Consider the following 16,858-nt stretch of genomic DNA (forward strand, 5'->3'; position numbering starts at 1 on the left):
TAAAATCTTAAATCTGCAAATTTATTTGAAAAACATTGTATTAAATAAAGCAGCATTAAAATCCAACAAATGGGGATGAGGATGAAGAGGAAAATAACGAACTAACAACATTTGTGTTCTGCCCTTCCCATACATCTTCTGTGCCAGTCAAATCTTCATGATCAGTGTAAACCGAAAAACCTCTAAATTCAGATTTTATTTCACTTGTCTGAAACAACTCCAGTAGGGCCTGCACTGGTGAGCTGCAATCCCTTTTCTCTCTGGGGACAGACAGTCTATCTGCATACTTCACACATAACTCTATATTCTGTTTCCGGTTTTCTCTTTTATTTCTTCCTAAGCAAAGCTTTACTTTCCTGTGCAGCTTTCCAGATGGTGAACAGTGTGCAGTGTTGGCAGCCAATTCATTAAGTTCTTTGTTTATAGCAGACTCAAATACCTCAGCCTCCAGAACTACATTGTGCTGCATCTGTTGATGATTATCACATAAATCACGATGTTTCTCGACAAACGTAGGATTGGCATCTGTTTTTTTCAAACATTTTGCGGGTAGAACTATTGCAGGATTTAATTTTCTTTTAGGCTGTGCTAAGTTTTTGTCTTTTTCACTAAAATCTGTAACTTGAGTATGAGAACAGAAGGTACACACACCTTCCTGAAAAGGCTGTAAATTCTTTTTATTTACTTCTGGTTCAAGTATTTCTTTACTGAATGGCTCATAATCTTGACACAAGTTCTCCATATATGATTTACCATCTTTCTGAGGAAGTGGCTGTATGAAATTTGGTGACATTACAGACTGTCCTAGGTTTGTGGCACAGAAGCAATCAGTTCTTGTGTTTTCACCATTATTTCTGAATTTACTTTTTACTTCTGGAGGTTGAGACAGATGACAGTAAAGAACTGAACACAGAGATGCAGAAATAGGGGTAGGCACCAACACGGAATTTGGCTGTACTTCTGCAGGCTGACGATCCAGTTTGAGTGCCTGCATTGTAGTATCTTTCCACGAGTAAGTTTTCAATGAAATGCGTTGCTTTTTCAGTCGTTCTTTCAGCTCATCAGGTCGTGTTATCTTCCCAATAATAGGAGAAAAATATCCTGTACTACATTTTATCCTACAATTAAATTGTTCAGGATGATTAACAATCAAACAGTTGAAAGAAAGTAACATAATTCATTATGCAAACATCTAGAAGAGCAACTAAACTGACAAAGCAAATTTTTTCCAAAGTAAGAGTAGAAACATTATTTCTGCTGCAACGCAGTACTTTGTATTTGAATTTAATCTTTTACTATTGATTTCTACAGCTCATGAATATAGGTAAGCAGTCTACCATTTCAGTAAGTCTCAGTCATGATGCTACTGAGAACAAAAGTTAATGAATACAATGCAATGATAAATACCTGTGAATATCCTATTGCATACAGACACAAGCTTAGCAGAATTATGTTTTTTCCCCTCAAGATAATATTATAGATTGTAGACAAATCTGGATCTTCTTGTTAAAGAGATGAGATTGAATGAGGAAGTTATTACTTGTTCATCTTAGGCTACTAAGAACATCAAAAAGCTTTTAGAGCAAGACATCCAGACACTGCTGTCCTTCCACCAGTTATATTTTAGAATAGTTGACAACTTCTTTTCTGAAGGTTATGGATAGATGGAACAGCTCCTGGAAAGTCTCTCTAGCTTCATATTCCCATGATACCATATGTATCATTTCTTCCTTTTAATTTCTGAAACTACTGCATTGCAAGTTCCAGTGATGTTTATCAGACTCAAAAACATGAACTTGTTCCATACTAGGTTCAGAATTTTATAACTAAAGTGTCTTTATATTTAATGCCTTAACTCACAGATGTTTGAAAATTAAGGACATGCAACTTACCTTTTCATGTTTTTTTCATCATCCCTGTATTCAACAAACTCATAAACAAACTTGGAGATTATATCATCAACAACTTGATACTGTGCGCTTTGTGCAAATTTCTGGTGCTGTTCACTTTCAAGATGCTGGAATTAAAAGGTTATCATGAAATAAAAGTAATGCTACAAATATGAATATACAAATCAATACTCTGATATGGAGCAATATTGATAATTTATTGTTGCTAGAATAAAATAGTCCCATTTTGAAGGGACTTGCAAAGATCACTGAGTCCAACTGTCAGATTGGCTATTCAAAGTTAAAAAATATCATTAGGAGCCAAACGCCACACAAACAGACATCAGGCATCAATTACATCCATGAGAAGCCTGTTCAAGTGCCCAATTGCACTTTTGGTAAAAAAATAGAAAATGTTTTTTTTTCCCCTCTAGCGTCAGCTCTGAACACTCCCCATGACACCTTTGAGTCACTGCTACACATTCTGTCACTAGATACCAGAGAGAAAAAATGAGCACCTCTGTCTCCACCTCCCATCTCCAGGAAGCTGAAGGCAGTAATAAGGTCATTCCTCAACCTCCTTTTCTCCAAGCTTCACAAACCTAGCATCCTCCTCATTGCATCTAGCCCTTTTAACCAGCTTTGTTGCCCCTCTTTGGGTCTTAATATCCTTTTTAAACAGTGGGGCCTAGAACTGCATGAAGTTTTCCAGATGAGGCCACATTAATATTAAATATATGAGAATAATCACTTCTTTTGACATCTGGCTATGCTATGTGCAGTTTACTCTCTCTGCTGCTGGGGCACAATGCTGGTGCACAATGAGCCAAATGCCAACCAGCACCTCACCTGCCAGCCAGGTGCAGTCCCATTCACTACAATTCTTTGAGCCTGTTCTTCACCCAGTGCAATGCATACTTGTTTGTCTCATAACTGGACAAAATATTCAAAAATATTATGAAGAACAGTATAAGCAGTCTTGCTAATATCCAGAAAAACTACATTCAACACATTCCCTTCGTCCACTAAATAGGTGATCTTACAATCAGTGCCTCTGAGACAAGAGCCATTAATGCTTTCAGCCACCATACCCAGAAACAGCAAAGAATTGAAATAGACAAAGAAAAAAAACTTGCTGCTATTAAGAAAATACACTCAGACCTTTTAAATTAAAAAAAAATTAAAACAGCAAATAGAAATCGTTGTTCTACTGTTTTAAGACTGTTTGAAAACAATGTATTTCATATTCCACACATACAGTTTGTAGATCTTCATATTTCTTCCCACAGCATTCACAATATCCTCTCCTTTTTTTGTCCTTCTGATGAAGCTGAGCAGGAGTTCTGCAGTCCTTGTCACTGTTTATATCTTTTCTGTTAGCAGAAACAAAATAAATTAATGACTGTTACATACGGAGGTGAGTTCTATACATGCCTCCTACAAAAATGTTCATTTTCATTCACATCATTTAAGAAAGAGAACACCTTCATTCCTTCTCAGACTACTTAAACCACCCTAGTAAATGCTTAGGAAAAACAGAATAGAAATTGATGCACTCAAAAAAAAAATCAATCAATAAATTAGTGCAACAAAACAGGCATACCCAATGGAACCCAATGGAACTATACATGAGAATAAAACATTCAGATTCATACAGATTTCCTACTTTCACTGACTCAGATTAAGCAATGCTGAACTTATAAAACAAATCTCACTTGTCAAATCAAAGGATTTGTTGAAATTTCTTTGCACAGCTAATAAAAGGAAGTTTGATAGAATCAAAACTAGGAAGTCTTCCAGCATCTCATCTCCTGTCAATATTTTTGATGCAGAAAAACATTTGGTATAATAGATGATCTTTCCTTCTTTGATAAAAGGTAAAGAATAGTCCTATTTGTTGGTTACATGCAGCTTTTGAACATGTTGATCAAGTATGATTCCATCGTCTTCTTCAAGGTACACGTTAAGTGGAAATACGAGGAAATGAACCAGAAGTTCTTCCAGAAGATAAAACCACAAAGAGATTTTCAATATCTGTTCCATGACCTTCAGAGTCCTCATCTGGACAGAGCTACAGCTTGTTGCAATTCACTACTAAGCTACCCTACAGTAAAACAAAATCATCAGTTCCTACTTTCATTTTACTTCAAGAGAATAGTGCCACCTCCCTGTCTAGACAAAAAAAAATCATGCTGTCAGACTCCACCAAGAATCTGCATAGACGTTTATATAAAGACCAACCAAGCATTTGTTCAGATTCCAGAGTCCACTTTCAAAACTGCAGTAGCGTTTTCACCTCTTCCCTTAGAAATGTAAAAATCACGAAGAACCACTAAGGCTTGCAAGCCACAAGATAAAAGAGACAGAATTTATTATCTGAAGTGTGACCCTTCTTAAAAAAAGAAATGACAGTCATCACCTTTACCTGCTAGCTATGGAATAAATAAAACTCCACCTAAACATCTCTGGCATGTGCCAGATTGACAGATTAATAAGAAATATTACCTGGAACCCAATTCCTGAAATTTAAAACTAACGCCTCGTATTTCTTAATCTATACATAAAAAAAGACTATTGTACTTTTCATTTTAGAAAGTGGTTTAAAGAGAACAGGCTATCCTAAGGCCCCTTTGAAGAGACAGCATCAGAAATACCCTACTTACTGCAAAGGTTACTGCACTATGTTGCTGTGCTCATTTATCGTTGCAACATCACCTGAAAACCTCCAGAAGTCTAATAATAGTTTAGACTGGACAAAATATGGACAACGCAGAAGCTATTTAGGTTTGACACTTGTTTTCTCTATGAATAAGTTTTAGATCTAAAGAACAGAACAGCAGCAAAAGTTACCAGACACAGAAAGTTTCAAGTAAATCAAAGCTGCTTTTCACCTAAATATTTTAGTCTCTGCTATGAATCAGTTCTTGAAGTCAAACATTTATAGTCTCCGTGTATGCAAGAAGAAGAAATTAAGGACACCAATTTCCCCCAGTAAAAGAAAAATCAACATCTGAAAGTTGTTTCAAATCATAAAATTGATTTGAAACCTCTGGAATACTCAGAGTCTGAACATCAACCCATATCACATAAACACTTGCTGAAAGATAAACTAACTACAGAAAGTATCCATTTTTCATCTCTGAAGCAATGAAGCAACATTTGCAATGTCTAATTTCTATAAATTTAATTGTGCATGCAAGGCAGATGTGCTCCTTAGCAATAATGATTTTGAACTATAACTGAATATCACTTAACAATTAGGTGCCTTCTTTTCAGCTTTTTACTGACAAACATCACAGGAAGTCTTAAGAAATTTACTGCCTATAAAATACTTACTGGATGGCATCCAAGAGGTGGACAAAGAAGAAACCAGTGGTAGAAAAGAAAAAAATATCTTATGTTGACCCCATCTTATGATAGGAGAACGCTGCATTTCCGGATGTATGCATCCGTGTGTCCAAAATAAGGACTAAAGACAGGATAAAGAGGGTACAGAAAGACAGACAGCAATAGTTACAGTGTAGCAAATGCAACAGTCAAGATGTGGAAATTAGTATTAAGTATCACAGAAATAAGAAGCAGAAGAATTCTTTTAGAAAATAATTACTTTTAAAATTATTTTGGAGGATCTCTCTCTCCTCTGTATATAACTCAATAATGAGTAATCAACAAACCTTTGCTTAGACTGAGTTTGTTTTTGACCAGAAGGATGCTTCTTATCCACCTCAAATGGACTACAAGGTTTTGGAACACAGTAGTTGAGAGCTGGAAAACTCGGTAACTGCAGATAAAATGGTCGGTAGGAGCTGCATTAAGACAAAACAGGTGCATTAGAAGCAGCAAAACAACCAAGCAGTTTATATTAAAAACTATAAATAGGTTAAAAGGTCTTTGAAAACAAGCTTCTCTTTCACATGTAATGTACAAAAAAAATGTTAAACAGATAAATAACCAAGGAAAAGTAATTCCTTTCTTCCTCAATGCCTCCTCAAAATAAAGTTTGCCTTGACTTTTCAGAGCTGCCAAGCACACTCCATGGCTACGTCTGGCTGTAACGTGTAGGAGATCTGCACAACCAACACAATTAACAATTTCGATGAAAGTAGATCCGTGTTCCTGAGAAATAGCATTCCTACCTCAAATGTTTGTTTTGTTTTTTTTTTTTTTAAATCAATTTCCCCTTTTTGAAAGGTTTCCAATTTATCATTGAAAATATTTTTAAAACTGAACATTAAGTTTCCATGGAAGTAGTTTTCCTGCACAGAAACAAAACATACATAGAAAGACAACAGAACTAGCAAGTACACCAGCACTTGCATGTATTAAAAGTGTTTGAAAAAGGTAATGACAAAATTCACATAATCACTTAGCTGCAATGTTCAGAGTCCAATATAAAATTCACACATTTATATATTTTGTGCTTGAAAACATATTTATCCCACTCTCCCCAATACTCTCATATCCATCACACCTACTCTTACCAGCTCACAGTATAAGACTAGATTCAAGATTCCCACTCATGTTGTTATAATTCATTTTTCTCCCAACTTCTGGCAACCTCTTTCCTTATTGAGGAGTTACACAACCAGATCCTATTGATTACGAGTTCAGAAAAATGCAAAAATTGTGAAGTCTGAAAGTATCAGATCTTACGCTATGACAGTAATGAAGTTAGATTAACAGCTGTGCTGTTTTTTTTAAGTAATAAATCACTGAACTGTAAATTTAGCCTGATTTTGAGGAATGTTTTATGGTATAATGACTTTTCTTACAGTCTCCCAAGATGAACATTAAGAGTTAGAACTACCAATATTTAATATAGAAAGATTTAATATAGAAAGCTTTATTAGCCTTTTGGGCTACATGAACTGGATCTAAGAAAAAACAGGCAAGATGTCAAGGTTTAAAGTTTCAAGTCTTCCTCCTTTTAATTCATCTGGCTCAAAGAACAGATTAAACCAAACCCTGTCCTGATCTACAAATTGCTACACATTAACTTTTTACTACTACTACCCATCCCAAACATTTCCCACCATACTAATACCTCTTTCATTTCATCCGAAGACTCAACACAGATTCCTACCCAAACCACACATAGATGGAAACATCTGGTCTTTAAAGTCAGCAAGCCCAACAAGACACGTTTCTGAATTTCTCAGTTTGAGAACTACACTGAAAGCACACAAAACACTCACCGACTTCTATCTTCCACCTTCACAAATGGGTTTTTCAGCCTACCTGCTCACAGGAGGAAAAAAGGAAATTAAAAGAGAAATACTTTGCTTACTTTAGCAAGTTTACAAGTTCTTGGACAGACAGGCATTATTTTAGAACTCATTATGTACTTGCTTTGACAAACTCCTGATTTTCAAGAAACTTTCTTAGGCTTACAAGTTAGAAGACAGTTTTATACTTGATTTGCTTATAAGCATTCAAAAAGTTCAGCAAAACCTCTACACATTGAAATACTTACTTTTTGACTTTTGAGTGGTAACTTGTTTTCCCTGTTGAAAAAATAAAGGAGGAAAAGTGTAACATTCATAGGAATTTTATTTCACACTTTATCTTAAGACTTGATTTTAACTTATGAGAGTCTCCCTATGACAATCATAACTTGTGATACACAATTGTGATAAATTTTGTAGAAATCAAGCTCACCAGGAAATACAGTCCTCTTTCCTAAAGCAGCTCTTATTCATAGACCGCAAAAACAAATGTTGTCATTGAGGTTATGGTCTTAACATTTATAAAACACACTAGTTAGTGAAAAACAGAACAGTAGCAAGACCTGATTAAAATAAAATCTGTATGCATCACAGTAGGCCGTATTTAATATGCCTATCCTTTTCATTTAATCAAATTAACAACAAATTAACTTTCACAAATGGCAAAAACACACTTACCACATCTTTAAAAGAATTGCCTGTGCTTTTAATTAGGTAGAGCTCTCTCTTCTTTTGTTCAATATAATGCTTAACATCTAGCAAAGACAAAATTATATTTCAGCTGAATTTATTTTTGTATGTTTGAAGTTATTTATCATTTTTAATATTTCAAACACAAAAGTTCAAAGAAATCAATGTTATTAGTTCAAGTTATGCTTCACCAAAGATATTTACCATCAATATGAAGTACTTTCACTCCCCAACTCAAAGCATTGGACAGTATGCTACCAGAGGGGATTAATTCCTGTTAAAAAAAAAAAGAAATTCTCATTTTGAGCAGAAGATCAAGTAAAGTGTAATAAATATACTTCATCTTATTATAAGAACTATGTTATGAAAGCTGAGATCCAACTGTAGAATGTTTATTTACTTCCTGCCAAAATATTACAACTATCCTCAACTGACTTCTCCATCTCCATGTCACACTTTGCTATCAAAGGATTACAGTTAACGTTTTACAAAGCCAAGAGCATTCTCTACTGTCGTATTTTATAGTATCTAATACTTGAAGACAATGAATTTGTACATTTACTTCAATTTCACAAGCACTTTTCAAATGCTACCTACAATTACAATCTTGATAAAATATAATACTGATTATAAGACCATAAGGATTTCAGTTCTTCAGGAAGTATCCAGAAAGCACAGTCTGACTCGTGCTTTGCTTAGAACAATCCTCTAATTTCTGCCTGAACATCCCATGAGACACCTCTGTCTTAGACCACCATCATTCTTACTAGTGCTTGTTTTCCAGAACCTCAGGACCAAAATTCCTCTAGTACAAATGTACAAATTACCCAGCTTACCTGCTCTCTGATTGCTTTTTCAGCTAAGGATTTTCCTCTGCTCAAACGTACCTATATTAGAACAGAAATACATTCATAGCAAGTTAGATTTCATTTCAGAAAGTCAAAGATAAGGCAAATTAAAAAATTGTTACTAGCAAAAGTCTACAATAGTCTTTTTTTTGTTTCGTAGTTATTTTTCATAAATTTTCATTTTTCATAGAAGGTTGGGGTTCATACATTCTGAGGGGAAAAAAGAAAAAGTAGTTTTCAACCAAAGCAGGTCAATGAATGGCTGAAGCAACGTCAAGTGCTGGATCAAGACAGATGGTGTGAACAAGAGCCTGTGGGATATACCAAAAGATGAGGTTTCATCAACTGAACTTATGCTAAATTTAGCTACCAGCCATGAATGTAACTACAGGCTCAGGCATAATTATCTCTGACTTTTCTATCATCAGTAGCTCCCTTTGTACTATATTCTGCGCATTCATAATGAACATGCCTTCACCTATCCAGGTTATTGTCAAGAAGAGGTGACCTCAGCCACCCAGTCCAACAAAAACCAATACATAGACTGTCCCACACCTATGTTTCTGAGTAAGTATCACGTTAGGATAGAGAGGGCACTAAACTTGCCAATGAAACAGACTTCAGGTAAATCTGCAGAAACTCAGAAACTAACTGAAATTAACACAATCATCTAAGAATTAAAAAAACTCTGATAATACAATGTTCAATTGTAATTATTTCATTGAACTACCATCAAAGACTACTTCTGTGGGTATCTGCATTAACAACATTAGAAAACAAGACACGAAAAAAATTCTGATAGTGCATCTCCCAGGTTGTAGTTGTTTTGCAGCATTATTATTATAGAAACTTACTGCATCTGCTGCCTTAAATGAACTTCCGTCCTGTCGATCTTTTTGGTTCCTGGGATAAGATGTACCATTTCCTCCATTAGATACAGATTCTGGGCTAGGAACTGGAGAGATCTGACTAAGAGTTGGTGCAAATTTTGCCTCCTTTTTACTGGACACCAGATAGCTGATATCTTTGCTAAGAAAACTCTCCACTCTCTAATAAAAAGAAATAAAGCAAATTATTATTTCAGGACAATGGATTAGTAATTCCCTTCTTGCTTTGTGTGCACTGAAGAAGAGACAAAACTTCTAAACAAATCTACTATTACAAAAAAGAATTATGAGGAAGACATTTAAAATCTATACATAACGACAACTGAACTGCAGCAAGATCTTACCAATCAGAAGCTTTATAGTTTCACTTCCGATTTTCTAACCCAAAGCAAAGTTGTTTTTTTGATTGATTTTGCTTATTACCGTTTCTTGATGTATTGAGCTCTAATACTTTCCAAACAGAACAAGTGTGCTGAGAAATTACAGAATAATTCAAAGGAAACCACATTTTAGGTAACTTAACAGAAGTCATGAAGTGTTCAGCTAAACTTAGCTCACAAAGCAAACGTAATTTACAGTTTGCAAGGAGATACAACAATGAATTTCAGAACCCACAGAAAAATGAAACTGTGAAACAATAGTTACCCCATTTCACACCTAAAGTGTTCATAATGCTTCTCAAAAGCATAGATGCTTGAATAGAGTAATAGCATTTTTATACTCACTAAAACAAAGTGTATATTTCCCCCATCAGAATTCATGATTTCAATACAAATACTTAATTTTCATTAACATACTCTGCAGAAAGCATTTACTGAAATGCCTTACTGAGGTCAAATGGCAAGGCTGAAAGTGTAAAAACCTGACTATGAAAGTAGTACACAACTTTAACCACCAAAATTTCTTGCTGGCTTTGAGTATCTCCAGAGGAAACTTCAGCACCTCTCTCCGGGCAGCCAGGTCCAGTGCTGGAGCTGATCATCTCAGCTGACTGCTGACATTATAGAGCATTTCAATTTCCTGCTGCTGCTCCTCACCACACCCAAGCCTTATCAGCCATTCTTGTGATAATGCCACCAGAATGGGTGGAAGTATCGCTCTTAAAAATGTGGCTTTCACAGCTGTTTGCTCATAGTAGGAGGATGAGTACTTGAAAACATTCAGGTTAAAACTCAGAATGTAAGTGGAATTAGCTATGCAAATCTTTTTGTTTAAAGAGCCCCAGAGTACCTTTTAAAGAATAAATGCCTTTAAGAAAAAAAAAAAAGAAAACCAGCAAGAAGTCAATGTGGGGTTGTTGGGTTTTGTTTGTTTTTGAAACCTCATCTCATGCCACTTTGGTCTTGCTTCCTAACTCTGCTCCTCTAATTTAGCTCACATTTCAACCATGATATTGAGGAGCTGATGTTCCACAGCAATCTCTCAAAACCTTTTGTTCCTCTCTACATCCCTTTGGGCCCATCAACCACACAAAAACTCTTTCTTCAGTTCTTTCTCCACAACCTGCCCTGAATGCCAAGAGGGATGCATACCTCCTCCCTCTGCTAGGTGATAATATTCCAGCTCAGCCTTTATAAGCCTCAGCCTGTACTTAGTTGAGGGGAAAAAAAAAAAAGTCAAACCACTCTCCCATTATACTTCTAGTTAAATAGCCTCTAAACATAAAATGTATTAGAAAATCTGGGAAATTATCTTATATATGATTCGATTAAATGCATGCAAACTCTATCAAATCATTCAAGTAAAAGACAATCTTAACAAATAACCCATACCAAGCTAAAAGAATGAGACTTTCCATAAACATGCAAAATACTTCCTCTAACCTCTTTCGGGTTCATCAGAAGAACTTCAGTTTTAGCACATTTACTTGTGTCAAAAATACTCAGAGGTTGCAGAAAACACTTCGCCTCAAACACTGAAACTTAGGGCACTTGGATAAAAATCTAAGTAAATGAAACATCAGCTGAAAACAAACCTCTATGATAAAAACTTCTGCTACAGATAGCAAAACAGCTCCTAGTAAAAACAAGCAAAAACCCCATGAAAACAACTTCTTGATAAGCTGATTAGCTATACTAAACATTAAAATAACATTAAAAAATAAAACTCCTTCACTTCTCAAATAAATGTAACATTAAAACACAGTAGCACAGTACACGGAATAGCCATCCCAGACGCAGATTTTCTTTCAGTTTCATTTGAACATTAACTTACCCCTCCTAGTTCTTTAAGATCCTTCCCTATTTTTTCAGAGATCACATTTGATGGAATATCGAGGTAAAACACTTTCCCAGTAAGTGGTTTATATTTCAGTTTCTCTGGTTTTCCTACTTCTTTTTTGACGCTCTTCAGAGAAAATTTTATCTTTTCTGTTTTTGCTTGCATTTCATCTGCTGCCAAGAAAGAATTATATTGTATGAAATGTGGGTTCTCTGTTTAAAATGAAAGAAGGCAAGCTTCCATATAATACAACACATTTAATAAAGACCTACATGTTAAACATATCCAAAACGAGACATAAATAACAAAGAGCCCTTAAAAGTTGCTTTTTTTTTTCTTTTTAAAATCATGTCCTAAAATGGATTTTTTATTTCAGTTGCCATACGTCATCAATTTTCTCATCCACTTTGTTAAGCATTTTCCATCTTCATAGCACAGTACATACACTATTGGTACAGTCACGGATTATCACAAGAGCACTATTTTAAAGGAAAAAGACCAGCCTCTCACTTTTTCATCTAAGAAAAAAAGGAGATTCATATAGAAGCAAAAGAACAAAAACAAGTCAAAAGCCAATGAAACAAAAAATAAGAGGAAGATCATACTAGTTATCTAACTTTTCAGCATCCATCTGAGACTAAGGAAGTCTGCTTAAAGTTCCAGAATCATTGTAGTTACAACCACTCTTTCTGTCCTCTGTTAATTTTCCCTCTTAAACTAAGAGACAACTTACAGCAACTGAATCATAGAATGAATCACAGAATGGTTTGAGTTGGAAGGGACCTCAAAGATCATTCAGTTCCAACTCCCCACTATAGGCAGGGACACCTCCCTCTTGATGACAACACTCCTCACAGCCCCATCCAGCCTGGCCTTGAATGCCTCCAGGCTGAGGGCATCCACAGCCTCGCTGAGCATCCTGTGTTCCAGTGTCTCACCACCCTCACAGTAAAGAATTTTCTTGATATCGAGTCTAAATCCACACTCTTCCAGTTTAAAGCCATTTTCCCTCGTTCTATTGCTATCTCCCCTTATAAATAATCCCTCTGCAGCTTTCCTGAAGGCCCCCTTCAGGTACTGGAATTAAAAGCCTGATGATCAACTCAGAACCATCCACTCAAGTCCATCAGAATAGACAAATAAGGAAATTTAAAGAATTAAAATAAATCAGTCTGAGTAAGAATTAATTCTCATTTCAGAAGAGAAACCTTGTATGTACACTGAGTATCAAACAAAAAAAAAAGTAAAAACAAGAAATCCTCCAGAAATTGCTAAAAAACAGAAAATAAATTGGGCAATTTTATTATACCACTATATAAACTCATGAATTGCCACACTTAAATAACATGTGCAGCTTTAAGAGGGAAAAAAAGGTGCATGAGGAGTAGAGCATGTACTCTACAACCGAGAAAAAAGTGCAAAAAAAAGATGATCAAAAGCATTTGGAATCATCTCACATATAGGTGCTCAGTGGGCAAAATAAGTGATTTAGGGGAAATACGATAAACAAAATTAAAAAGAGCAGAGATAATGGCCGAATAGCTCATTCCAGTACAAGAACTATGGGGCATAAACCCCAAACCAGCAGTTAGGTAGAAAATAAAAAGAAAGTGATACTGTATGTACCAGAGGACACAAGCAATAGAGGGGTGTGAATCTGAAGAAGAGGAAGAGAAGAGGCACAGAAGAGGAATACTTTGAGAGATCCTAAATGCACTCAAGTGTGAGCGACCATTCCTACTTGCATCCATTCCAGGAGTCCTTTTACAACCTATGATGGTTTACAACCTATGATGGAGGCTCAATCATCCAAGCCCGGCATTTTGGTGGTTTTACACTGCTTTTCTCCTCAGTGACTGCGGGTCAACCTCTGGTTACTTCTCCTGTGGAGAAGTTCAGAAAGGACAGAGAGCTGCTACAGGAAGCGAGCAGGCATCTTCTAGAGTCAAAACGGTCCCTCAGCCACGCATTCTCTCCTTCCCTGAAACTGCCTTAACAGGAGGGAGCAAAGCCACCACCGCTGCTGTATTCTCCCAGCAGTGGTTATGAATATGTAGAAGCAAAGCAGGAAGAGCAGTTAATTCGGTAGAATCTGAGAAACCAGGAGAAGCAGACAAACAGGAAACGCGGAGGCTTTGGACAGCGTAACTCATTTGGAAGCTGAAGAGAGAAGGATGAAGTCTCGAGCCACAGATAAGCAGACGGGCAGGAGAAGCTTTGAAGGGATCAAACACCGCGTCACACAAGCGACGGCCAGAGCACCTCAAAAATTACTGCGATCACCGCTGAAAAACGCGGACCGAACTTGCTCGGCGTAACGCAAGGCCCGCAGCCGGTAACAGCGCTCAGCCGCCCAGCGCTTCGCGCGCCCTGCGGATGGCGGCACGGCGCTGGCCACGGAGGGGCCGCGCGGGGCAGGGCCTGCGGGCAGCCGGCTCGCGTCCCTCCCCAGTTAGGCTTTTAACGACCGATTCCCGACACCGGGCGAAGCGAAAGGGCAAAACCGCCGAGAGGGAATGCCGGCGCGCTACCCCGCCGTAGTAACGAAGCCGGCCGCAGGCCTACCCGCCGGCAGCAGCCCCGGCCCCGCCACTTACGGGGACGCGCTCCTTTGTTGCTGACCTCCGCGGCGCTGGGTTTCATCTTCCCGCGGCCTCACATCCTCCCGCCGGGAGCCCTGCGGGCGCAGCACCGCCCGGCCGCCCCCTCCCTTCACCTCCCGGCAGGACGAGGCCGTGCCTCGCCGCTCCGCGGCCCACGGGCGCCCGCCGCGGCCCGCGCGCTACCAACGGTCCGCCGCGTGCGAGCCCCGCCCCGGCGAGAGGGAGGGCGGGAAGGCGCCGCCCGGCGGGGTGAGGGGGGCGCGGAGGGACGGGAGGGGAAAAGAGGCCGCCGCGAGGGCGGGAAGGCCGCGTAGGGGTACCGCCTCACCTCAGCGCCGCCCTCACACGGGAAGACGCGCCGCGGCTCTCCGCACGGTACTGAGGGCGTGGCGGCGGCACGGGGAGCGCCTCAGTCCCGCAGGGTCCTAAATGTGCGGAGGGAGGCGTCGGTATGGCGGCGTCTGGGGGCGGAGTCTTTCGTTTTAAACTCGGGGAACGTAGCAAAACATTCACAGAATCACAGAGTTGTGTAAATCACGGGACTTTTGGAGATCATCCGGCCCACTGTCATTGTCCTGACACTGGGCACCGCTAGAAAGAGCCCGGCCCCATCCGTTCGATTCCCTCACTTTAGGTATTTATAAACAGTGATGAGATCCCCCTCAGCCTTCTCTTCTCCGTGCTGAACACTCCCATGTCTCTCAGCCTTTCCTCATCAGGGAGATGCTCCCAGTCATCTTTGCAGCCCACTGCTGGACTCTCCCCAGAAGTTCCCTGGACTGAGGAACTCAGCACAGGACACAGTACTCCAGGCGTGGCCTCACCAGGGCACAGTAGAGGAGGAGGATCACTGTGCTGGCTGCAGTCTTTTTAATGCATCCTAGCATACCATTGGCCTTCTTGGCCACAAAGGCACACTGCTGGCTCGTGGCCAACCTGTTGTCCACCAGGACACCCAGGTCTTTCTCTGCAGAGCTCCTCTCCAGCAGGTCAGCCCCTAACTTGTACAGAAGCATAAGGTTATTCCTCCCAGCTGTAGGACTCTGCACATACCATCGTTGAACCTCATTAGGTTCCTCTTCATCCAACTTTCCAGCCTGTCCTATGGATCAAATACAAAGCTTAGATCAATACATATTAATAAAGTCACAATTGCACTTACTAAATCTGTGTGCGTTTTCAAAGGTATGTCCCTCAGCCATTTGTCTTTTTAGGTGGTCCTGTATGGAGCCAGAAGCTGGGCTCAATGATCCTTGTGGATCCCCTTCAACTCAGGATGTTCTGTCATTTGGGGATTTTGTGTCCTGAAAATGGGCTCGTTTTGCTCTTTGATTGTTTTTCTTTTTGTTTTCTTTTTCTGCCTAGATTTATATTAGCTCCTTATTTCTAGATTCTGTGCTTACATTTCTAAGGTATTGAGTCCTTGCCTATGAAAATATACAGCAGGATTTGTTGAAGGAATTAATATTTACTGGCAGCATTCACCAGGAGACCTCTCTGGATTTTCTCATAGGAATGACAGAAGCAAGAGGGGGGTCTGGATGAAGTGCTCTGCTCTGCTGCAGTGCACGGGTTGCACAGGCAGAGCACTTACCTTTGTACAGACCACTGACATGCTCCTAAGCCCTTTGTTGCAGCAAAAAGTAAGGTATGTTACATATTTAATGTGGTTTGTAAAGTGTCAGGTAATTTATGTTTAAAAGTTTAGGAAGTTTTCCTGTTATGTAGAAAACTTAATTTCAAACAAACAAACAAAACCCCACAAAACAAAAAACCTGAGTTCCCTATATGCAAGTTGTATATTACATTTTCTTACATTACTCCTGCTTATATGTAATGCATTAGTAAAAATTAAAAATAATTTTTTACTTGATTTTTCTGCAAGTTGTAAGCAAGTCTTGCAATATACTTCTTCTGTTCCTTAACAGATTTTTCTTCTCTGAGGATAAAGTGATGGCTGAGATGAGTAATAGTAATTTCAGCAAAACAACCACTATTCAGCAGGCAGTGTCCTCTTGCTGCGGAGCTATAATTACATCATTGTTTGGTAAGGCAAACTTGCTACAGAGAAAATCTTTACAAAGTGATTGCTCTTTGGTTTGATGGAGCTTGCTGACTGCATATATGTGGTTTGTAAACTTCTGCTAATGTTTATTTTTTAATTTTTTTTAATTATATCAAATATGGTGGTTAATTGAAATCTTTACCCTCCCTGATAACCTTTAACTATTTCTGAAAATAAGAGTAATTTTAAACTTTCTCTTCCTTTATCTTTTCTCACTGCTTGCTTTCTGGAAAAACAAACAAACAAAAAGCAACAACAACAACAAAAAAAACAATGAAAATGACTTTCTATCCTTTCTGCCACTTAAAAATAGTTTTTAAATAAAAATTTACAGTTCTAGATACAAACCGTGCAAGACTGGACAACATGAGATGTCCTCTTCACGTTACCACTGCAGTAGTAACATCAATTCACTTGCTCTGCTGTTGTAC

General features: G+C 38.4%; 2 protein-coding genes across 17 annotated transcripts in view; one reads left to right on the forward strand and one right to left on the reverse strand.

The window, feature by feature from the left end:
• On the reverse strand, window positions 1–14,799 carry DBF4 (DBF4-CDC7 kinase regulatory subunit). Of its 6 annotated transcripts, none has more exons than XM_031614460.2 (12): window positions 14,691–14,799; window positions 11,754–11,932; window positions 9,507–9,701; window positions 8,641–8,691; window positions 8,009–8,078; window positions 7,793–7,869; window positions 7,363–7,393; window positions 7,085–7,127; window positions 5,564–5,695; window positions 3,148–3,262; window positions 1,893–2,017; window positions 1–1,118 (listed from the first exon to the last, which is right to left on the reverse strand). In XM_031614460.2, the coding sequence occupies exons 2-12, from the start codon at window positions 11,922–11,924 to the stop codon at window positions 56–58; spliced, it is 2,073 nt and encodes a 690-aa protein (XP_031470320.2). In that variant the 5' UTR covers window positions 11,925–11,932; window positions 14,691–14,799; the 3' UTR covers window positions 1–55. The 6 variants fall into 6 exon arrangements, with proteins under 6 accessions (XP_031470320.2, XP_089998972.1, XP_031470319.2 ...); XM_090142846.1 differs by having other exon boundaries at window positions 11,754–11,929; window positions 14,691–14,790; XM_031614459.2 differs by lacking the exon at window positions 14,691–14,799 and adding an exon at window positions 14,357–14,556 and having other exon boundaries at window positions 11,754–11,929.
• SLC25A40 (solute carrier family 25 member 40) overlaps window positions 14,535–16,858 on the forward strand; it is a 16,547-nt gene continuing 14,223 nt past the window's right edge. For 5 of the 11 annotated variants that reach the window (XR_016467808.1, XR_016467809.1, XM_090142854.1 and 2 more), the window contains exons 1-3: window positions 14,728–14,811; window positions 15,876–16,010; window positions 16,291–16,409. Coding sequence is in view for 9 of the 11 variants with exons in the window: in XM_090142854.1 (XP_089998980.1) it covers window positions 14,792–14,811; window positions 15,876–16,010; window positions 16,291–16,409 (274 nt within the window). In the remaining 2 variants the exon portion in view is untranslated. Of the gene's footprint in view, window positions 14,612–14,636; window positions 14,997–15,067; window positions 15,352–15,875; window positions 16,011–16,290; window positions 16,410–16,858 lie in introns of those variants that run through there. The other 6 variants (XM_031614465.2, XM_031614463.2, XM_090142851.1 and 3 more) reach the window with 6 other exon arrangements.

This window comes from Phasianus colchicus, chromosome 6 (assembly GCF_987193195.1).
Source record: "Phasianus colchicus chromosome 6, bPhaCol1.hap1.1, whole genome shotgun sequence".
Taxonomy (NCBI): domain Eukaryota; kingdom Metazoa; phylum Chordata; class Aves; order Galliformes; family Phasianidae; genus Phasianus; species Phasianus colchicus.

Excerpts from the sequence above, each read along its gene's own strand:
- DBF4 (XM_031614458.2), bottom strand. The coding sequence starts at position 14,402 with ATGAAACCCAGCGCCGCGGAGGTCAGCAACAAAGGAGCGCGTCCCC. Across the intron at positions 2,018-3,147 it reads AATATGAAGATCTACAAACT|CATCTTGAAAGTGAACAGCA; the intron begins GTATGTGTGGAA and ends TTTTAATTCCAG. Across the intron at positions 1,119-1,892 it reads GATGAAAAAAACATGAAAAG|GATAAAATGTAGTACAGGAT; the intron begins GTAAGTTGCATG and ends ATTTAATTGTAG.